The sequence below is a fragment of the Denticeps clupeoides genome, chromosome 2 (assembly GCF_900700375.1).
Source record: "Denticeps clupeoides chromosome 2, fDenClu1.1, whole genome shotgun sequence".
In the NCBI taxonomy this organism is placed as follows: Eukaryota; Metazoa; Chordata; class Actinopteri; order Clupeiformes; family Denticipitidae; genus Denticeps; species Denticeps clupeoides.
Window position 1 is genome coordinate 18,487,936 of NC_041708.1, and position 23,754 is coordinate 18,511,689.

The 23,754-nt window shown below is 40.2% G+C and overlaps 1 protein-coding gene across 3 annotated transcripts in view; it reads right to left on the reverse strand.

Annotated features, from left to right (window-relative positions):
- Window positions 1-1,272: 1,272 nt before the first annotated feature.
- Window positions 1,273-23,754, reverse strand: part of grik4 (glutamate receptor, ionotropic, kainate 4) — a 144,342-nt gene continuing 121,860 nt past the window's right edge. For 2 of the 3 annotated variants that reach the window (XM_028959152.1, XM_028959164.1), the window contains exons 14-21: window positions 20,565-20,678; window positions 13,524-13,633; window positions 13,024-13,197; window positions 11,407-11,572; window positions 8,648-8,873; window positions 8,388-8,516; window positions 7,865-7,983; window positions 1,273-4,126 (exon numbers count right to left, since the gene is read on the reverse strand). In XM_028959152.1, the coding sequence (XP_028814985.1) occupies window positions 3,746-4,126; window positions 7,865-7,983; window positions 8,388-8,516; window positions 8,648-8,873; window positions 11,407-11,572; window positions 13,024-13,197; window positions 13,524-13,633; window positions 20,565-20,678 (1,419 nt within the window). In that variant the 3' untranslated portion in view covers window positions 1,273-3,745. The remainder of the gene's footprint in view (window positions 4,127-7,864; window positions 7,984-8,387; window positions 8,517-8,647; window positions 8,874-11,406; window positions 11,573-13,023; window positions 13,198-13,523; window positions 13,634-20,564; window positions 20,679-23,754) is intronic. The other variant, XR_003742932.1, reaches the window with a different exon arrangement.

Consider the following 23,754-nt stretch of genomic DNA (forward strand, 5'->3'; position numbering starts at 1 on the left):
GTACGAGACCACTGTTGGAAGTACTGTTGCACTATTTGCAGAACTATGTTGCACCCAACAATTTGGCCGTATGAATTCAAAGCTTCAGTTATGGCTTTATTGAATGCAACAACAACCCCCTGCTCTGAATTTGTCAGAAGGCTCAAATGATTTGGGGCTAAATGCTATTCAGAGTTGCCACTTTCTGCATAACATAATTTTTGGCGATTTGGTAAGTACAAGTGATGAACATTGGCGTCTTCTTTTAGTATTGCTACAAAAAGTTAACATTGTGTTTTCACCAAATACTCTGCTGGGGTACCATGATCTACTTAAAGCATTTGATAGAAGAGCATCACAGACTGTTTAAGAGTTTTTTGTCAAAACACCATGTAATGATACACCACCCTTGTTGCATTAGCTGGTGTATGTGATATATAAAGTATAAAAAGTTTAAAACATAACTAAAATTTTATCTAATCAGATGGCTTGTAATCAGGAACTATTGAAAATGAATAAATGGAATATTGGGCTGGAAAAAATGGTGTTGGATGTGATAGAAGGAGGCAGAGAGGTAGCAACTTTGCTACCTTGTACTATCATTATGCATGTCAGATAGCAAAACACCATAGGTTTATGATTTGCCCAGGTCTAGTAATATGAGGGAAGGTTGAGCTTGAGAGGATTCAGTTTTATCAGATATCATCATAGATTATTTAGGATGATATTGTGCTTTTTATTTGAAATAGTGTTCAAATGAACTCTTTAACTCTTTAAATCCCAGCTCTTCTGTCTGGAATATGCAGGATCACGGAACCTGATTCTTCCATTAGCTCTTACATAAAACCTACCTGCCCACCTCCAAAAATCTCTGCACCACCTTTCTATGTCTCATATACAGATGACTGATTCGGAGAGTTCAGTGGACAAGTAAGAGCTGGTGGGAATTTCTGACCGTTGCAGTGATAAAAATCCCCACAGATACAGGAATACAGGATCTGGTAAGGGGGGGGATCAGCTTGCATAGTGCAAGATGAATGGATTAACATTACTCAATGCTTCATTGTAACTCATATACAAAAATCTCCCCCAATGTATTATTTTGACTTGTAAGAGAAATATTTGCCAAAACCACCAGCCTTTTTATTTGTTATCTTTTCTTAAAAAATATAAAGATTTGTGGACTATTTTATATTATAGTAGATCATGTTTTAGATTTATATTGGTTGATATAACTAACATGTAATATAATGTAATAAAAATAACCTTGAAGTAAAAAGGAACATTGTGGGCTCAGTAACGTGTTCTAGTCTGGCAATTAAATAGCTCAGACAAAAACCCTCATGACAGACTGGATTTAAAAAAAAATCTATTTATAGTGGAATTAAAAATTACAACATAAGAAAATAAAGCATATAAAAATATAGCAGCCTTATCCTGCTATTCACTGCAAGACTCCTCAGTGGTGGCCCTGGAACACCAGCATGTGCTTTGTCCTTTTCCAACCATTCTCTGTTAAAGAGTAACTGGAACTACACTTGACTGAACTGTTCTTGAACTTTTCCCCCTTCTGGGGTTTAGAAATGTCTTGCGCTGCCTGACATTTCATGACCTCAGCGAGAAGTGGTCGTGAGTGTTTTGTGGCGTCGCCTTCACTCAGGACCAACATTTAGTGGCTACAGAGTAATTCCAGTGTCAGCACTGAGAAACCTTGCTGGTGTGAAGTAGATCTACACAGCAGTAACAGTTTATAATAAAGACCGAGCGCGCACACACTGGAGCCTCCAGGTGGACTGTGACACAGTTGAACACATTTGCACACAGCGTCCTTGCTGGTTTTCATTTTCATCCATTTCATGCTTGACCTATGGCATCGGGCAGAAGACCGAGTTCAGTTTTCAGGTCAACAACAGCGCTTCTGGCAGAACAGACACCCCACTTTGGGCTGAACTAAACTCGCCATTGTTTATTCATGAGTATTCAAACCTTATGCACAGAAGTATCCATTCAGAAAAGTACAGATGTTTCAACGAAAATCAAGATATCAGAGTTGCTACATTACTGTGTCTGAGGTGTGTATTTCTGAAGGTAAATTAAAAAAAAAAGAGGAGTGGCCGAGAGAGAGAGAGAGAGCCAGGGGTGAAATAAACAATTACTGAAGATTCACTGAAGATTCCTTCCAAACAGAAGATTTCCTGCATGAGAACTATGTGCTTTGGACAATCTGTTTTCTTTCAACGGCAACAGTTACAAGACCCTGGTTCGTATTCAGCGTAGCAAATGATGTTGGTGTACAGAAAATAGCATGTATAGGATGAAATCGAACCCTGTGCAAGTAATCACAGTTGAAGAAACGTTGAACAATGTGACTTAAGATAAAAAAACGCTGAAAAACAGTAATTGTTTCATTCTAACTAAATAATTCATACCAATAGTATCCCAAACAAATGACATCTGAATATACTTGCTTACAATAATGAGACTGAATGTAAAAAACTTCCTCAAAACAATGAATTCCAACAATGAGGGATTATCTCAAAATAATACCATAATAGCGTTATCAATAATGAGCAAAAGCGTATTAAATCTATAATACATTTGCATCGAGTTTCTCATTATTTTGTGATACTCTTTGTGAAGTCATTTTTATACTGTCACAGAAAATGGGATTCCATTAGAGGTTTTGGGTAACAACGTCATAAAACTTCTACTTGAAGTATATTAAATATGGAATAAAAATGGGACTGCAACAGACTCTAGAGAAATTTCCTGAGAGCTCACATCCAAGCCAATGAAACCAAACCCTTCCAACATGCAGCTTCATCTCTTCCTGCTTTAATTAGCCCCTCATACTCAGTCACCCAGGCTGTCAGAGTCATCCTCCATGCCTCCGTCTCTGTGCTCCTATCAGGAGGAATGAGGTGCAAATGAGTAGAGAGTAGAGAAATTATGCTAAAGGGATTGGACTAAGACTGAGAATGTGATGGAATGGAGAGTAAATTCCTGGCATGTGCTGATTTGTCCAAAACAGAGTGGGGTGGGGGTGCTGGATCTAGGCAGATTTGAATAAAAGCGCTGGTAGGACTGACAATGGATGAGTGTTTAAACAAAGGCATAAAAAAATACATTAATATTACCTCTCTTGTCTGTCTTCCTTTCAGCAGAAACTGCCTCAGCCCTCTGATATGCATCGCACCCTCTCAGAAACATCTGACATTAGTGTAGATATCTCCAGATATCTGAGGTGTCATCATTGTGTTAGCTTCCTCAGCATGTCAGCATCACTGTCAAGTTTTTTGGCACTTATATAAAAAAAATTATAAATCAGGAACATTTGCAGAACGGTGCTGCAAGTCTCTTCAGCTTGGTGAGGAACGTTCCAGTTCATAGTATCCCTCATTTCCACCGGTGTACTATAACCGAGCAGGACTTAATAACAACATTGGTAATATTGGTATCACAAAAGAATGAGAAATAATTTAAAGTTAAATCAACAACACAATAAAATACCAAAAAAGGAAAGTAAAAAACAAAAACAAACAAAAAAAACTGCATAGTTCAATGCCCTTCTGTTAAGGTCCACAGGAAGCCGGGGGCCCGGTAGAAGAAGAGCCCATTCTCCTGGGCACACTGGCGCCAGCAGCTGGGCAGCAGTGAAAAGCTGTCCCAGGCCGTCTGCAGACGCGTGGGGGCCTCCCAGCAGCAGAAGCACCAGCCTGGCCCGTCCCGACAGGGCCGAGCAGTAGCGTTCAGGGGGCAGCAGGCTTTATTCGGGCTCGCTGCTGTTGGTGGTCTTGTCCCACTCGATGCTTTCTTCGCTGTGGGCAGGCGAGGTCCCGGGTCCGGGCGGGCGCATGTGGAGTCCCTGAAAGCGCCGGCACTCGGGGCAGATGCGGATGTGGCTGCAGCCACGTGCCACCAGGGTGGCCTCCTGTGGCAGTCTGTGTGACAGCGGCTCTGGAAGGCCGGTTCCGGCGCACAGCTTCCCGTTGCTAAGGCTAGCAGCGGCTGCCCGAGCCCGTCGCTCATCCAGTGTCAGCGGCCGCGCCCTTAGCATGCTCGCCCCTCGCCGCCGTCGCAGCTGCAGACTGTCACGACACAACACAATGCCCTGGAGCTCACGCAGCATCTCCTCACACACCGACAGCTAAGGGGACGAGAGACAGAAAGATACAGAGACAGAAGAGAGGGGGGCAGAGATAAAGAGAGAGAGACCAGGAGTCTCACTGACAAAATGCACAGAACATGTACTGAGTTCAGACTGCTGGGCTACTTTACTAAACCTTTCTCAGAAGTTCCTTCAGATAGGCCAGACCACATTACATGATGCATTGTCTATTATGGACATAATAGTGAAGTTTTACGATTATGAGCAATAGTTTGTGCCTAAGCTTTTTGACATGGTCTGGGCTGTAACGTTTGTGTCCCTGTGTCCACCAAGCATCTTTTTAGGTCTACTTTCAATACCAATTCTCATTGCCATAAGGGCAATAAATTAAGAACAATGTTTTGAGCAATGGGGCATTTAGTGACATTTTTTTCATCACAAGCAATAGTACATTAACACATTATTAATTTACCGCACAACAGTTTTTGCCATTCAATATTAAAACCTGGCCAGTGGGTCAATAATATAATTGCATATTGACTTCAGACGGACAGGTTGACACATTTCTGACATCCGGATATACATATTAGCATTCTGTCATTTGTCAGACAAAGGGACTGGCCTAACAGAGTTCATGTGTACATTTAAGAAGAGCATTCTTGTTAAGAGCTATTTTGAGACGTTTTAATAGCATTCTAATTTCACAACAGTGACACCACAGATACAAGGGCATCACCAATAAAAGACAAGTTAAAAATGTGATACTATTCTACAGGGCACTCAAATTTCTTTTTCTTTTTTGGGGAAAATACCAGCAACCGAATGAACCGTTAACTCTGATAGTTGCTATGACGATTGGGAATTGATGCCAAAATGAAAATGTATTTGAAATGAAAATAAATTACAAACAGAAAAGGGCACTAAGCAAGTAAATGCACTGTAAGTGCAATGAAGTTAGCATAAAAAAAACGAACTTTTCAATTGAAAAAAGTTGCAGGTGGGGCAAATATAAATATAGACAAAACTTATTGTAATTTACTCATGCAGAAGACATTCATACACTATTCGCACACAAACATAACAAATTAAACACACACAGGGCAGAATGCCCCCTCCCCATAAAAATCACATTGCTGGAGTTTTTCTACAACAAGCTAAATATTTATTTATCAAAACACAGCTTTAATAACAATCAATCCCTTCCCTTCTTTGTCATAAAAAATACTTTATTAAAAGTTGGAGGCGTCTGCAGAAACATAACCGACATTCGTAAAAATAACAATTAGTGTAATTGAAATGTCATATTAAATTGCTGATTCAACTTTGTTGTTTTCTTTATCCTTTTTCTATAAAATTAAGTGAGACAAAGCAATCAGTTGTACATGAAAAAGTAATAATTTAGAGAACAGCGGATAGTCACTTGAGAGAAAGATAGAAAGAGAAAGAATGCAATTCTGATACACTGATTTTTTTTAACAAAAACGCAAAAAAAAAGAAAGAAAAAGAATTTGAAACAGACATGTCACATTCAAATTCTGAATTCCACCATGTGACATTCAGAGAGGGTTCCAGCATGGGCAGATGGGTCTATCGACAAAACGAATATTGGAAAAGTTGGAATGTTTCTTAAATTTGAATAAATTGAACTACATGAGCAGGCATTTTATTCACAACAAATGTTCAAACTGATGAACTGTAAAACCCTATCCACTAAATGAGCTCATTTCAAATTTGACACAGGTTGGCATGGGGTCAACTAATAGCTGAAAAAGCAAGAAGGTTTCGAAAGTGTAAGCACCCGCCTATCAGCCCAACGACGGTGAAGAACTTAGCATGTATGCAAAAGTCACTCCAATATAGCTACCTTGGTTTCTCATTTATGTAGTCAGAATGAAGAGAACAATAGGAAAGAACTTGGGAAGAATGTAGAACTTTAGAGAGGTTATGGGGAACCAAAGACTCTCTTGATCAGCAAAGAGTAGTTGATTAATAAATCAAATACAATTAATAAAATAACTTTCCACCATGTAGATTTGCACAGACTGACAGGTTGATGGCAGAATCATTCCAGAGACAGAATAACTAGAACTCTTTGTAGTTAACAACATTTCTGTTTACGTGCTATAGGATCAAGAAGTTCTATATTACACAGAATTCCAGCTTATTGCCATTTGATCAGAAAGTTCCCTCTATAACCAACAATTTAAGTTAAAAGGATCTTCTATAATAAGACTTGAGATTAGAGGTATCAATATTAATATTTATTATAATACATAATATTCACAGTTTTTTACAGAGGTGGTATATATAATCTCCAAGTACAAGTTTACACATTCCAATAAAAGAGTATTGAATTATAAAAAATCAATCCGACATACCTAACCGACGTTACACACAGAATTTGGGGGAGCAGAATTCTTAATAACCACAGCATGTGTGGGAGAAACTGAATACACTGACTCCCCGAGGGGTATGTTACCTTCCCTTTTATATCCTCAACACTTCCTCACTTTGAAACGGACCATTTCAAGTCTTGGTAAACAGGACATGACGGCACTGCTGTATGGCAGGTGATAGAGCAGTGGCAGTGGTATCTGGAAGTATCCCTGGGCCCGTTTAGTAATGTCATGCTGATAAGTGATGTAGCGTCATCTGAGAAGGTTAAGGCCACAAGCATCCTAGTTACATCCAGTTTCTCTGAATCTTTTAAACAAAAAAAAAATACATCAAAGGCGACCACAAACTCTTCAGCAGCTTAAAACCTACATCAGGCAATAATGGAACCAAACACCAAAACTCCAACAACTAAAACCAATGACTATACAAAATAAGAGGAGCTGCTGCAGCATGGTAAATATGCCCCTGTCCCAATTATTTTGAAACCTGTAGCAAGAATAATATTTCAAATGAGCTCATTTTGTGCATAAAATGTTAAAATTTTAAGTTTAAACATGTATTATGTTTTCTGGGTTCTGTTAACACAAAAATTCCTTGTTTAATTTGAAAGTCTTTTAGCATTCATTTTATTCAAATGCAAAGAATGTGCAAACTTTTCTGGAATTCGGGTTGTAGGTCAACAGAGACGTGTGTATAGTAAATGTGTATAGTAAATTATAGAATGGTCTGTAATTGAGTAATAAGAGATCTCGCAACATCTAGTCCTGTGGTGCATCATTTTATACATGTAAAACAGGCCAGCAACTGCCAGTCAAGCTGTCTAACGCAGCATTACCAAAACCCAGGCTCCAGTTTGTTTTACTTACTTTAAGAGTAACAGCTCTCTGAATGCCTATGATATGGGCAGGTCTAGAGGGGTGGCTACAAGTTGGTTAATATGACAAATCGTTTTATAAATCAGACATTCAGTAGAAATATACTCACTGGCTAGACTACAGCCCAGCTGACACCAGTTTATGCATGCACACATTTTGTTTTCTGGCAGGCAGACCACTCTGTATCCAGCTGGGAAATTGATATGTTGTGACTGACACTCACACCAACACAATCCCAAGGACGTCAATATGTCTGCTGTGTTGAGATTATAAGGCCATACGTAAAGTAAACCGAGGTCCACCTGATAAAGAGTGAGGCTTTGTGTACATGTGGTATTGCTTTTGCTTCATATTTGTACTATAATGTAACTAAACTAAACTTTCTAGTAAAAGATGGGGGGCATCCTTGAACCCCATTTTATCACAGTTTCCTGTGGTGGTGAGAGTTCCCCCTGCTAGGACATATTGAGACAAAACAGATGCAGGTTACATGTTCCTGGCTCACCTCTGTGCCTGGCATCTGTCGCAACATCCAGACAAATTCCAGCACCGCCATAAAGATGGCCACCAGGAGACCACACACCAGCACCACAAAGATCCCTCCAATGTTCTCCATCCCTAAACCTGAATGAAGAGAGAGAAAACAGAGAATTGGTCTAATGGTTTTAGATATTGTCTACACACCAACCTCTGAATAAGGCTGCAGTGCTACTACATACAGTCGGCCTTTAAATTTGATGTGTATCTATGGGGTTAAGGTTATCCTTAATCTGGGAACTCTGTTCAGAGTATGGAGAAATGTAATGTCTTCAAAACAAATATGGAGTTGAGCAGTATGGATGCTTCTACTCTTACTCTGGAATATAAACAACAGAATTAAGTCATGTTACCATGTTAGTCTCTGCAATTATTTTTGTTCTGGAGCCGAGATTACCCTAACTCATAGAAGTGTGGTTTGAGCATTATTTTAAATTATATTACAAAACCAGCTATGCTTTCAATGTATTTGTTTTGAACTAGATTTTCACCTTTGGCTCGATGGTCCTCCTCTTTAGGACACTTGCCACCATCCCACCACTTCCGCTTGAGGATCTCTAACCGGTTGTCCTCCTGCAGTTTCAGGATCGCCAGGTCGAACTCGTCCCTGTACACTGAACCTGGAGCAGCATTAGAAAGCAGTGAGTGTGTAAGTTGGGGAAAACCTTGGGTCTGTGCAGGCATACACATGATAACCAGCTGACATATTGTATGTGGTTAGCACAAGTGAAACATAACATTTCAGTCTTACCTAGAGGCATACCAATGCCATAGCCTTTGGTGTCCAGCAGGCCACCAATCTGGGTGAGGTTGCAGTTGCGCTGGCGATAGTACTCATTCATGGTGCTCTCCAGCAGGTAGGCGTAGTTGGAGTTGAGCACACGGGCAATGCCCTCCTCTGTACTCTTCACAAACACGCTGGGCTGTTTAGAGTACATGAAGTTCCACATGCGCTGGTACGTCTGGTACCGTGAGTTCTATATAAATTCAGAGTGAAGGAAAGAAAAAAAGGTACAAGAATTAGGGAGACAATTGAAACATCATATTGCAATTGAATAGCCAATTCAGTAATGCATTAGGTATGAATATGTAAAGTGTATTTATTAATTTGCTGCTCTTAAACAACCATGTTGTATAGTGAAGTGTATAAAACACTTTATTTTGTGAAAAATTCGCAGCTCATTCAAGCAAACAATGCCAATGCTCATGGCCTCATGGTGGCACATTAATGCACTGTTTTACATTTTGACCCTTACATTGAAGTCAACGAATTCATTATTTTTTTTATTACAACATTAACATTTCATGCATAACCCAGCCACTGGAGATGCATGTAAGTGTATGGGGAGGGTATCAAGAGATACACTTTTACCAAATAAATTGTGCATCCACAATTTGTGACAACCATCCACTGTGGTAACGGGAGCTATAGGCCTGACACGACCCAAGCCCGACCAGACCCTTTACTTTACTTTCCTTGACTTTACTTTACTTGGCAGACGTTTTTATCCAAAGCGACTTACAAGGAGGAGACACCAGCATAAACTGTGAGTTACAAAAGTCCTGATAAGGCCTAACTTGTCAAGAAAAAGAACATGCTTGGGAATTGTTAAGTGCTAGATGATTTTTGTGTTTGCGTGTGTGCGTGTTAGACTCATTTGAAATACTTTTTAAACAAGTGAGTTTTCAAATGTTTCTTAAAGGTAGTAGTAGTCTCGGCTAGTTGAATGGAGCAGGGCAAGTCGTTCCACCAGCCAGGGACAACAAAGGAGAATTGATTCGATTGGGATCGGAGACCCAGTGAAGAGGGAATTTTTAGTCTCATTTCTCTTGCAGACCTGAGAGGGCGTGCAGGAATGTAGCTAACTAATTGTGTGTTGATGTAAGAGGTTTCCCTTCCATTTACAGCCCAGTAGGAAATCATTTGAACTCAATGCGAGCAGCTACCGGGAGCCAGTGGAGAGAGGTGAGAAGAGGCGTGACACGGGTGTGTTTTTGCTGATGGAAAATGAGGTGGGCTGCCACATTTTGGACCATCTGGAGTGGTTTTATGGTGACTGCAGATGCTCCAGCCAGGAGAGAGTTACAATAGTTGAGTTTAGAGATGACCATTACCTGGACAAGGAGCTGTGTAGCATGTTGTGAAAGAAAAGGCCTACTCTTGCGAATGTTGTAGAGAGTGAACCTGCGGGATCTGGAGATCGCAGCAACATGATGGTTCAGACTCAGTTTATCATCAATCCAAACTCCAAGGCTTTTTGCAGACGCCATTGGTGTTAGCAGTAGCCAGACAATTTGAATTGAGAAGTTTTGCTGACGGGAGTTGTTGCCCAGAAACCCCATTGATAAGTATATATTTTTAAAAGCTTGGCTTTGTTTGCACGTGCTACGAGTGCTAAACTAAGAAGCAAAGGAAATATACGACAAAATGAGCATGTTAAAAGAGTGTTTAAGGCTAGCTATTTAACTTGCTCAAGATCAATTTTCACATCTCTCTCACAATAATTAAGACAAATTCCTTGACGACGGTGGCAGAGAATTGCAAATCATATTAACATTTCATAAAAAATGTACATTTAATAAAACAACATGTGAAACAGTTAAGACCATTTATGTTATTGGAAGTGTTGCATAAATACACTGCTCAAAACATAAAGGGAACACAAAATAAGACATCCTATACCTGAATAAATGAAACATTCTTATTAAAAACTTTGTTCTTTACATAGTTGAATGTGCTGACAACAAAATCACTTTCATTAGAAACAATGGAAATCAATTTAATCAAGAAATGGATGTCTGAATTTAGAGTAAAAAATTAAAGTGGAAAAACACACTACAGGCTGATCCAACTTTGATGTAATGTCCTTAAAACAAGTTCAAATGAGGCTCAGTAGTGTGTGTGGCCTCCACGTGCCTGTATGACCTACCTCCCATGCCTAGGCATGTTCCTGATGGGGATGGGGTCTTCTGAGGGATCTCCTCCCAGACCTTGACTAAAGCATCGTGGTGTTGGTGGATGGAGCAAGACATGATGTCTCAGATGTGCTTAGTTGGATTCAGGCCAGACCTTAATCCAACTAAGCACATATGAGACATCATGTTTTGATCCCCTCCATAGCATGCTGTAAGCACAACCCCTACCTGTGGCTGTTGGGCCCTCATAACACCCTAATGGAGTCTGTTTCTGACCGTTTGAGCAGACACATGTACTGGCCTGTCTCCCGGTAGCACCCCCATGCTCAGCACACTATGCTGACAGACAGCAAACCTTCTTGGCACAGCTTGCATTGATGTGCCATCCTGAAAAAGCTGCAGTACCTGAGCCACTTGTGCGGGTTGTGCGGGTTGAGAAGTGGTCTGTGGTCACCACCTGCAGAACCACGCCTTTATTGGGGATGCTAATTGCCTATAATTTCCACCTGTTGTATATTCCATTTGCACAACAGCATTTGATATTGGTTGTCAATCAGTGTTTTGTTAGCCCTGATTTGTTAGGACCTCACTAACCTGGAAGAAGGTCATGGTGGAGCCTCCATGCATGGTTCCATACTCAATGGCGGTCTGGTCAGCCAGATCATCAACAGACTCAATGGGAACATCCATCCTCTGCACAGTGAGGAAGGCAGCTAGGTTGGCAGTGTATGAAGAGATAATGATGAGGGTAAAGGCCCACCTGTAAAAACAGGTTCATAATTATCAGTATGATGCATTACTGCTGATTTAATACAAATATACAGTTGAGGCCAAAATGATTAATTTAGACAACTCTCTTATTTTCTCCATGACAATGACCATTAGACATCCAAAATGGTTACAGTGTACCCTTTCTGAGCCACAACTGATACCAATCTCTTAAAGTAGTTCTTTACTAGGTTGACACAGGTCTTCTGTGGGATTGTGGTCCATTTGTCTATTGCAAATTGTTCTAGATGGTCCAAATTGCATGGTCTTCTAGCATGGACATTCACTTTGAGTACCAGCCACAGATTCTTAATAGGGTTTAGGTCTGGGCTCTTTGTGTCATTCCAGGATCTTGGTTTTGGGATCCTTAAGGAACTGTTGGACTAATTTTGAAGTATGCTTTTGTCATTGTCTGGTTGGAAGACCCAGCAATGACCTAAGCCTCGACTATGAGCAGTTTGCTGCATATTCTCCTTTAAATGTCAACATAATTTTCTTTTTTTTATGATGCCATTGATCCAAACAAGGTTCCCTGTGCCTGAGGGACAGCCCCATAGCATGATGCTCCCACCACCATGTTTAACAGTGGGAACAGTGTTAATAGGGTTGAAGGTTTGTCCCTTTATTCGCCAAACATAAGCAACATCCATCAGACCTAAGCACAGACTTCCAAAACTCATCTGCACCTTTCCAATGTTCATGGGCAAATCTCAGTTGGGCTCTTTGAGTTTTTCTTAGAAGCATTGACTCCAGAAGAGGTCAGGACAGCAACAATCATCTTGGCAGATGTCCATGGCTCCTTGCTGACATCTCTGACTATTATCCTTTCCAGAGACCTCAGAAGCTTGAGCTTACGGCCACAGCCAGGTTTGTTTCTTATAGAATTTGTCTCCTTGTACTTGGATATTATGCAACGTACAGCAGCTCTAGACACTGTGAATGGATTGAAGATGGCAGTGTAGACGTCCCTTAACAGGAACCTCTACTATCTTCTTTCTGAGCTCCAGACTGATTTTGTCTGTGGAATGGTGAGTAACAGTAGTCCCTCTGATGTGTTCTTTATGCTGATTGAATGTTGTTAGCAAGCCAATTGATTGTACAAGCTGATTGGTCAATTACTACTTCTACTAATAATACATTTTATTTCAGGGCACCTTTCTAAAACCCAAGACAGAATACAGAATAAAAATAAATAATTAAAAAACACAACTAAAAAGCAGCACAATAAGCATAAATTGACAACAAAAACAGTGTTAAAGCAATTAAGCATGAGCTGACATAAAAAAACAATCAGCATGAGTGAATAGCCACAACAGTATTATAGAGTTTACTGACATGTCCTGCTTGGCTTCTAGTCTTCACAGTTTGTCAAGTTTTTACTTGTGCCTTAGTGGTCGTTCTCTGTGGTGTTCTGTGTGTTGTAGTTATGAATCAGATACTCACCATACTCCACTGACACATCTGGTGGATAGAGCTCGGGGGGCAATGGTGGAGCCCTGCTGCATGAACCCGCCCACTGGAAACCAGAAGCTATTCCCCAACGAGTACTGGTTTATCAGTAGGCTACAACGCCCCTTTAGACAAGGGTGGGGATTATACCACTCATATGGCGTCAGCCTAAAGTAGAAGATAAAAAAAGGGTTATTCTCTAAAACACATACACATTCACTCTCAAAACATGACCTTCTATTTCTGCAGGAACAGAACAGGCATTTGCACAATTCCATTAATGAACAACATGTGCACTTGAGGTTATGACAGGTCTCGGAAACCAACAGCAAACACTCTTACTCGGCCTATTTTAACTGACATGATGATATCCTTCATTAGTCAGATCAGGTGGGCACTTAAAAACAATTATATTTTTATAACCAGAAGCATCTGCATATTTCATCATCTATATCACTAGTCCTTTCAAAATAATGACCATCACTATGACTTACCTTGCAACTAGAAATAGAACACAGCTAACTGCCAGGTATGCCAACAGCATGAAGAGCCAGACGCCTGGAGAGAATGGATCCAGGAAGGAGAAATAGCCAGGCCTCCGTCCCTGAAACCCAAACTGGGCATGAATAGTAATCATCCATACAGTCCTGCACCCCTGGTATTTCCTGGCTGCACTACCCATTACAAAGTAAAGGGGAATTACCTAAAATAATTAAAACGTTATCGGAACTGCACGGTGTCTATTCAACCAGTCATTGGAGTTGCTATTCTGTTACTGCCGATCTCATACACCAGGTGGTGCTAAAGACTGGAATATAGCCAGTCAATACAGCCATGCCACCCTGCTTCTGTTTGCCCACTATTCACTGTACATCTCTACATCCTCAGCAGTCACCTGAGTGAAGTCTTTTGATATGATACTGGTCTACTCTTTTTTTATTTCTTTTATATCATTTTATATTAATATAAATGATATAATGTAAATGTAAAAAATTTAATGTTTATATATTTTTAGATTGGATAAGGGCGTCTGATAAATGCTGTAAATGTAAATATATATTAATATTTATACTTATTAGATTTAGCATATCCTTATCCAGAGTGACTTACAATAAGTAGTTACAAGGACAGTGAGAAGGAGCATGAATTCTGTGCATACACCAATTTCAATATAAAAAAAAAATATTACTCACGGGTGGCTGCCGTGAGTAAATAAATAACACTCAAAAAAATGATCAGATTTGTGGAAGCTCATAGACTAACTCTGGACTTGTAACTCTCCACCCCTGGCAAGACACACAGATCCAGACCCAACTATGAGTTGAAATTTCATTGTAGGTATGTATGTTAGTGTGAGAACGACAGGTTATACTACACAACACAACATGTTTCAAGATTCAGTGGCAAATCTTTCTAATGTAAAAGCTTTATTCATTTACAATTTACGCATTTATGAGGATTTACAACCAAAGCCAGTGTGGTGGTTGAGTGCTTGGTATGTTACATGCAACAACTTTGTATTTTTAAAATCTATTTAATCACTCTTTAAACTATTTAATAATTCAACATTTTCTTGAATTACATTTGCTGTGCTCAGGTGATTTTCTTTCAAATGTTGAACTAATAGACAGATTAATTGAAAATGTACAAGATTGGCTGTAAAATTATTCGAAGGAACTGGCCCTTGTGAACAAGGCTGCTCAGACAGTTTGACTCTGGAGGCTGTGGTCCTTGAGGTTTTTTGACAGAAGCATGTCACAGACACTTAATTAAACAAACTATGAAGACCTGTGGGTACAATACATCATATGCAATTAATGTACAATGCACAGTTGCTGGGTTTTGCTGAAATCAGTTTGACTTGCTTTTGTAAATTACTATTAAGGTTTACACAAAGACGCTGACTGCACAGCGTGAAGCCCCTGGTGCAGACAGAAAGGGACTTTCTGAGCAGAGGGGTGTGGAGAACATGCTGTCTGCCTGACAGCTGTATTTCAGTGGTTATCAGCAGGGACATGAAATTCATCCAATTAAAAACCAACATGTGCTGTTTCTCGCTCCACCCATCTCTTTTTCAGTTATGAATGATGACAATGGATGCATTAACACTTTAAAATGTGTTTTGGGGTGAAAACATAATTGCATGTGTGTACGGTCCGTGTGTTGCAGCGTAGTATATGGGCTGACCTATTCTCTCATGCTTCAACCTAGTCCTGAAATTACTGTGAAATAGGTCTTCATTATGGTGTTACGATGTCTTACATTGACAACAACATCAAACAATTTTGAGATGTATGAGCGGTTACTCTAGAGCCACACACACATTTGAAGATTCTGCAGCGAGCCTTTGAATGAAGAGTTGCGTCATTTTGATGATTTTCTTCCTCAGTCATCAACCCATTATGAGCATTGATAACCAAGGCCATTACCTTTCTGTCCAGGTAATCTTCCATGAACTGTATAAATTGGTTAAAATAAAGTGTATGTAGAGAAGAATGTGTCTATATGACACATTGTGTCTTCATGGCATCTACCCTATTGTGCCCATATGTGTCTGAGTGTGTGTGTGTGTGTGTGTGTGTTTGTCTCTGTGTGTGTTTTTGAACCACATCCCAGGCCTGCCCCTGCTTATTGTCCCTGTCTAATTAACTAATTCATCAGATTACTTGTTAGCTCCTCTTCCCTCCTCTGCTCTGTCACCCTTCAGGGAGGTCCTCAACAGGGAGTCGTTAGTTGTGGCAGCAGTCTGTGATCTTTTCATTGGCTCATTAACAAGCAGTGACAACCCACAGTAGGGTTACCACAGAGTCCCAGAAGAGTCTGTGACACTCATTTACACAGAAATAAACTCATGTCAGATTCTGCAGTGCTAAACACACAATCAGGTTTATGTCATTGTGAATGGGTCTGTATATGTTTCAAGTTTTATATATCCAGATCTTAATTCTTTTTTTTAAATGAGATTTAAAAGTTTCCAATGAAAAGAAGATCTGACAAACACCGGGAGCTCATTTGAAAGGTCCGGTGCAACAAACAAAAAGGCCCTGTCACCTTCTGTCAAGTCAAGTCCTAGGCACTGACAGCAAAAAGTCTGCTTGAGGACCTAAGAGTCCTTAGTGCAATGAATGGGTTGAATAAGGTCACAGGTGAATGGGTGAATAAGGTCACAGAATAAGGTCATAGAGGTACATTGGGGTGACCCTCTGTCAGCCTTTAAAAATAAACAACAGCATTTTAAAATCAATCCTGGACTGCACTGGTGGTCAATGAAGGGAGGCCAGAACTGGTGTAATATGCTCCCTTTATCTTGTTCCAGATAAAAACCTGCTGGCTGCCTTATGAACTGCAAATAAGAAAAAGTGCAGAGGCAGATCACTGTAACAATGGCAGCAGTTGGCCTAGCAGGTATGGAAATGGACCTTGTTGAAAACTGGCTGGATTGATCATGTTTGCTTGTGTCCTGCTGTGTGTGTCTGCTTTCCTGACTCTCTCTCCCCCTGTGTATATTCCATGCAGAACTGAAGGTTATCTCAGCCTGATTTACTCCTCTCACTCCTTGTTGTGACTGGCTGCCTAAAACAAAGCAGAAGATTTATAATGGCCGAGGCGAGGTTTGCTTTGACAAGGGAGGGCAAAAAGGAGAGGACCGCACTGTCATTTTGTGGCGGCCTTCCAAACCATCTTATAGGTTCTGTTTGTTTTCACCTGCGTTGTTATTTTATTTAGCATTTTCATGTACCATAAAATCAATAAAATGCTTGCGCATTGCTCGTTGTTGCCGTGTGCTCCTCTCTCGTGTGTTGCGTCCCTTTCCCTAGATCCTGGGATGTGACATTGCTAGAGAGCTGTTGATAATGGCCAAAACATAGAAAATGTGCTAAAAAATGAAAATAGCTGAAAAAGTGAAATATAACAGCATAAAGGAGCTGGGATATGAGGTTAGAGCAGTGTTACAGTAAATATTTTCTTGTAAATTAATTAAAAAAATGCAAATTTAGGCATATGGATATGCATATGGAAAGTTGCATGTAAAAGTGTGATTTGATCTGGCAATTTGCTGCTCAAATGGCTGATTGGTAAAATTCTAATATGCTCCTGAGAATCTCAAGGGAGATCTGAAGTATGTCCTTAATTCAGCTCTGCTCTGCTTGCCAGTGAACCTTGGTTGACCTTAGAAGTTGGCTGTTTTAGGGTGGCCACGTTAGGGCATACCACTACGTTGTTTGTGCATGCCAACTCAAATAGATTTACTAGATCTTCAGCATCTGAGCAGGTGGTGAGAGCATCCATGAAAGGAGGGTGGTAGACAAAACTAGGCCTGAGAGCCTAGTTTCAAAAGTGACAGCATAATAGTCCGAGAGCCCAGCATCAAAAACATTCATATTAGTGACAGAAAAACTGAGAGTTAAAATTAGATCCAATGTACGTGATGTGTTCAATTAAGTTAAATGAATGAATAAGACACATTAAATCTTGAACTGACAGCAGACACGAATATTAACATTTCCTAAAATTAGCTTCATCAGAGCACAGTGCCATAAAAGATAAGAGCTCTGCAAATAGTCACTCATTAAATTTCAGAGGCCTATAAAGGAAAGCACACAGAACAGGGCTGGTGCCCTTGATTGTAAAAAGCTGGCCTTCAGAAGAACTGAAATATATATTTATATACAAGACATTTCTATACATTAAAACACTTAAAACATTAAAACAATATGAATATAAAGGGTATTTACCTATTGGGTACCAAAAATGTGTTATTTTAAGAAGAGTAAGGTGAAAGTGAAGTGATTGTCATTGTGAAACACAGCAGCACAGCACACGGTGACACAACAAAATGTGTCCTCTGCTTTTAACCATCAAACCCTTGGTTCTGATTACGGGGCTGCTTCTTTAACCGCTAGGCCACCCCTGCCTCAAAAAATGACACACACACACACACACACACACACACACACACACACACACACGCATGCACACATTCCACATTTACTGCAGCTCTGCTCATTCTCATGCATGAAAGCACACAATACAATTTGCTAACTGAAAGACACACTGGAGGTTCTGTAGCAATCTATTTTCAACTGCTATTGATCACTATGTGAACTTTTCATTTAAAGTTGGAGCTGAAGCTGCTCTTTGTCTAAATCACTGGTTGTGAAATCGATAGGTGTTGGATTAAGACCTAAAGATGTCAATTCAGATTCCATTAGATTCCATTATTGAACAGTGAGGTATATGGCTTGTGGTAGGAGTGCGGTGGGCGTAAAATTTTATGGGGCAGTACTGTGGAGAGAGGGGAGAAGATCCAGGACATGACTCCTCATCCTGCTGGAACAGATGTATTAGTGAGGAAAACCACAACAATTTAGCTTTTTGTGATTAACATTTTGTGTTCCATACACATTGCTACTGTTCCTGATGATGAGATCACAGTTAAAATAAAAATTAATTAAGTGATCTATGTATGAGGACACTGATGACATAATTGGTTCAATATATTAACTACACATACCACAGATATTTTTGGGATAAATCATGTGAAATTCAATAAACGTTCAAGATGGTATACTATTACTGTAATCTAGTTATGTAAAATTGCCTGATGTGGGCAATGTAAGTGTTTCACAAATTTTATGTGCATGCAATGTCTTAGCACACATTTTTAGGATGCATGCATTAAAATGAGGATATAGATCTGCTCAGAAGCTTCCTTTTATCTCTCAATTCAGCATTAAGATCCCCATTTGAAAATTAAATGCATTTAATAGTCTTTGTTCATTTCACCAAAAATGATTGTTCCTCCCCGCTGAGAAGGAATGCATTTTCTCTGTCGGCTCTAGCTCATGGATTCTCTAATGCTTTCTTGTTGCGACAGAAGTGCTGTGGCCAGTGGGACAAAGGGGCTCTAGATGATGCTACAAGAAACGAATGCACCAGATGGAGCTAGAACTACAGAAAAAAAAGATCATCCTTCTTGCGCAGAATTTTTCACGCAATCTGTTCGGTTCAGTTTCAGAATTTGAAGTCACTGCCGTTCAGAGGATAGTGGACGTGTCAGCAGGAGCAGCAGTCACAGTTGCTGGTGGCTGTTGGGGAATACAGATGAGGTTCATGGGTGGCAGCAGACATTGATGCACCTGCCGCTTAACGCTCACACCAACCACTCAGCAAACTGACAAGAGAATGGGTGTGTTGTGTGTGCCTGTTGGGGGATTTTGTAGACAGTCAAGCACCTACATTAATGCCAACACACACAACGCATAAGTGTGTCTTCCGGCCGCAGTCCAGCTGAGGCTGCAGTGTGTCACCTTGGCTTGGACGTGGGCTGTGATTAATGGCCCCCCTGCCTTTAAAAAATAAAAGCCGTATTGAATTTCTGGTGGATCTCTTTGTGCCCTTACGTGCAGAGCGTTATTGGTGTGAACACAGCCACCACACACTTCATTTATCAGCTGATTCACACAAGAGCTCACCATCTGTTTCTGTTGCAGAGGAGATGCAAACAGAGATGCAAAAAAAGGACACATAGAAATAGATTAGGCATAACTGAGCCATCAGTCACAGCACGTTGAGTGTGTGTTGAGCAAACCACATGTAGTACTGCTTTTTTTTTGCAGTACTATGTTTAACATTCTATAGTTCTTTAAAAAAGCAGTGCTCACTGTAAACAATAATCACTTTAGGTGTTACATATAATAAAGACAGATACATGTACATATAAGAGCCAGGTCATGTCAGGTACGTTAACTGCCAGTCACAGTTTGCACCAGTTTGCATGCAGATGTGAGACATTTTTGAGAACCTATTAATATTAAACCAAAGATATGGATACTGGTAGGTGAATAGTGCAGATAAAAGAACAGATCCAGTAATCCATAAATTGCACAAAGGCTTTTCTTATAGTAGCTATGAAGTAGAGAGCTACACAGATATGATTTCTATCCTATTCCACCCCCACATGCACAAAAACCATCCCACCCCATCTTACTCGTGAGTAAATGACACTGACAATAAACCACTCAGACACGTTTAACCTGTCCAGATTCCAACAAATTCAAATATTCTATAAAAGCAATATGATAAATTACTAAAGAAACCTACAAAATAATTACATCTCAGGGTACACCGAACACCTCATTATATAAAACACATTAACCAAAAACATATATAATTACGTCATGTGATTATATTACAAACCATTATTTAAACATGCTTTATGAAGACATGTAGTGTCAAATTTAGGCCAAACGTTGTCAAGCCATGGTAAAAACTGAACTGTTTACTCCACCATGCGCTTGGACCACCGCTGTGTGCTCCACCAGGCTGCCGACCGTGAATGCGCTCTCTCCCGAACTCCTGCTGATGCCAGGCCCAGCATCCCTGCTCACCCTCCCCCATTTGCTGTATTAATATTTTTTTCCATTTCATCTTTAAAAGCACTGTCCAAGTATAATTTATTAACAGTGTTTTTTTGCATGTCAGTGAGCATGTGCTGCGGTCAAATCTGAGTGGGCGAGAGTGTGCATACTCACCAAATGTACTCGGTACATGATGCTAATTCCAAGTGTCATGAAAGGCTTGGAGAAATCGATGACCTTTTCCCTCTCTGCAGTGATGGTCAGTCCTGCCACGGCCAGGTCAGCTTTCTGTAACAGGAGCCAGAGGATCAACTTCAGCTCAGAAATGCTGCAGTCATAGCTACTCAAAGGTACAAAACTATCCAACTCTAGCTACAGCAGAACAACAACACATCAAATCAAGAACAAACATGACACCCAAACTCACATTTCCTATACACAGTAAGTAACAAAGATAAAACTCAGCTGTAATGCTGTGAACATTTTGCTGTATTGCACAATTGTGTTTCATTCTGGTAACTGCAAGGACCTGCGTAACTGCAACAGTGTAACTGCAAGGACCGGACTTTAGGAAATGAGGTTTCATTCACAATGCAAACACATTCAGTACAATAAGTAATAATCAATGATGGGTTCAGACAGAGGACATCTTCCACATAGACATGAAATGAGGTGGTTCTCATGAGTTGCAGCTTAGTGGGTAACACACTCGCCTATGAACCCGAAGACCCCAAAACGACAGGTTCAAAGCCCACTTACTACCATTGTGTCCCTGAACAAGACACTGAACCCTGAGTGTCTCCATGGGGACTGTCCCTTTACTGATTGTAGGCTGCTCTGGATAAGGGTGTCTGTTAAATGCTGTAAATGTTTGCCTTGTCATCTGGCATTTCAAATGTGTGTGCATTACCTAAAGTCTCTGTGTGGAGACTTATTTCTTCTATTAAAAGACAAATGTGTCTCATGTTCCTGACAGGTTTGGACCTTTTCTGTATTTTGTAGTTTGTGTTTTGAGAGGGTTGCATGAGTGTGTTTGTTCCTTTTGTGTTTTTTTGTTAAGTATGACAAAAACAGCCTTTTGACCTTCTGAACTTGTAGAACAACAAAAAAAAAACTTGTAGAAAAAAAAGCTCTTGTTCAAATCACACTTATTACAGCCTGAGCAGAGCAACAAATCACTTGAAACCACATGCACCTCGGCAGGCCAAGAGCTATGACCACAACCAGTAATTTAAACAGCACTGGAAGGTGCACGTGTGTGGGATGTCACACAGAGCAGCCCCACTGCACACTGTCCCCAGCTAAAGGAATAAAAAGGACTGTGTGAATAGAGTGGGTAAGGTAGAGGGAATTGGATCCACAGCTCCACAGGAGATTGACAGAGAGGACTGACCTTTCTGATAAAAGGATCCAGCTGGTTTAGGAATCAGCCACTTCTCTTTTTTTTATTGCTTTTGTTTAAAGTTTGGCCAGGGTCCTAACAATGTCATGTCATCTGGTCACTCCCTGCACGTGTCACAAGCTGTTATACTGGATACAGAGTGGGGACGTGGTAACGCCACGGGGACGATGGGAAATGTAGTCAGGCATCAAGGCTTCAGTCAGCAATGGCAAGATCAGTCAGGAAGAATCACAGAGAATAAAGTGTGGTTGAGGAACAGGGTCAAGCACAGCGAGGACATGTCAGACAGCAATGGTAATATGGGAAGTGTGAGTCGAGGGTGAAAGAGAGTTCAAGGATCATGGTTCACACAAGGAAACAGCTAGTTTAAAAAAGCAATGCAGTGAAACAAGTACAATAAACCACATGGTCGGCCGCCATTTTATACTGGTCTTTGAGGGCTGGTCTGCTACCACTGGCTCTTTTGACTATGAGCCACTATGACAAACGTATTTTCTCGGTTCTCATCCTTGGATTCAGACAGTGTTGCACTTGAGTCCTTATAGCCTTGAACCAATAACAGACAGATATTTATTATCCCCAAGCAAATATTGGTACACTAATTTTTAATTTATACATTATATATATTGCTTAGGGTGAATAATTCCATGAACCCCATAAATGACACCCCTTGTCAGGCATTAATATCATGCATATCAGACCTAATGCTCTGGATGACTAATGACTTTATCAGGCTCAACACTGAAATAAATGTTATTTTGCTTCTTGGTTCAATGGCCTATTATCTGATGGGCTGGCACTTTACCCCAGTGACTGATCAGGCCCACGTGCTCTGCAGTGGCTCTGCACTACAACAATTCTCACATACAGCTGGTATAAAGGGAGATTTAGTGGTAAATCCCACAATGGTCATTTGTAATTTATTTCTGAATGTTACATACATTAGACTTCCATTACAGATTGAAATGTGATATTTGCAACAAACAATTATACTAAGACAAAGTGGAAGATAGGAATTGGTCTCCCAATGCACAGCATGATGATGTTTGTTTTTGCCTATATCAAATATGATACAAAAAACAGACTTGCAAATTAATTTTTTTTACATTTGTTTAAAGGGCCTAATTAAGACTAAATATAAAAAAAATTGAATTTCTTGGTTATGGCATTAAATCACCTAAACCACACACCTCTTTAGTATTTGGAATGCAGGTAGAGGCGGAAAAGAAGAAATAAGTGCCATTGTATGAGCGAAATTGCTTGGCCACGCCTACTATTGCCTACTCACGGCCACGCCGACTAACACCTCACACTATTTTGACATATAGTTTGCCAGTATGCGCACTCATCAATTGCTGAAAAACGCAAACACTATAATAATAAGTAATAAAGAACACCGAACTGTCTTGCTGCACAGTCTGAAAAAGTAGATTTTTGGACTAGAATAAAAAAGCGTTACGAAAACTTTTTTTGGGAATTAGGAAAAAAGGTGGCCAATAGAGTGGCCAGGATTAAGCGTGAGGCCACCCCACAGCTTCACCACTGCTGCTGTGGATGGAGAGGGCTCAGGACACTAATACCCCTGTTACACGAGTATTCATGGCCCTGCTTTACCATACATTGGAGTAAAAGTACAGAATATCTCACCACATTTTATGTGAAAAGTCACTTATGTCACTCTTGCCACAACAATCTGATTACTCTGATGACTATTAATTAGGTTGATCAGAAACACAATACATTAAAGGCTTACAAGTTCCTTGCTGAAACATAGTGATCATAAAAAAAACTGACTCTGAGCAAGCAAAGCGTCATTTTAAAATGTATTTGTAGTCAATATTTTGTTGTCAATAATGATCAATAAATATATTCATATGAAAACAACAGGATAATGTCAGGTTTATATCTGTTCTTTGTATGTATCTTGATACACTGCTGCAATCATGTAAGGATCCCACATGC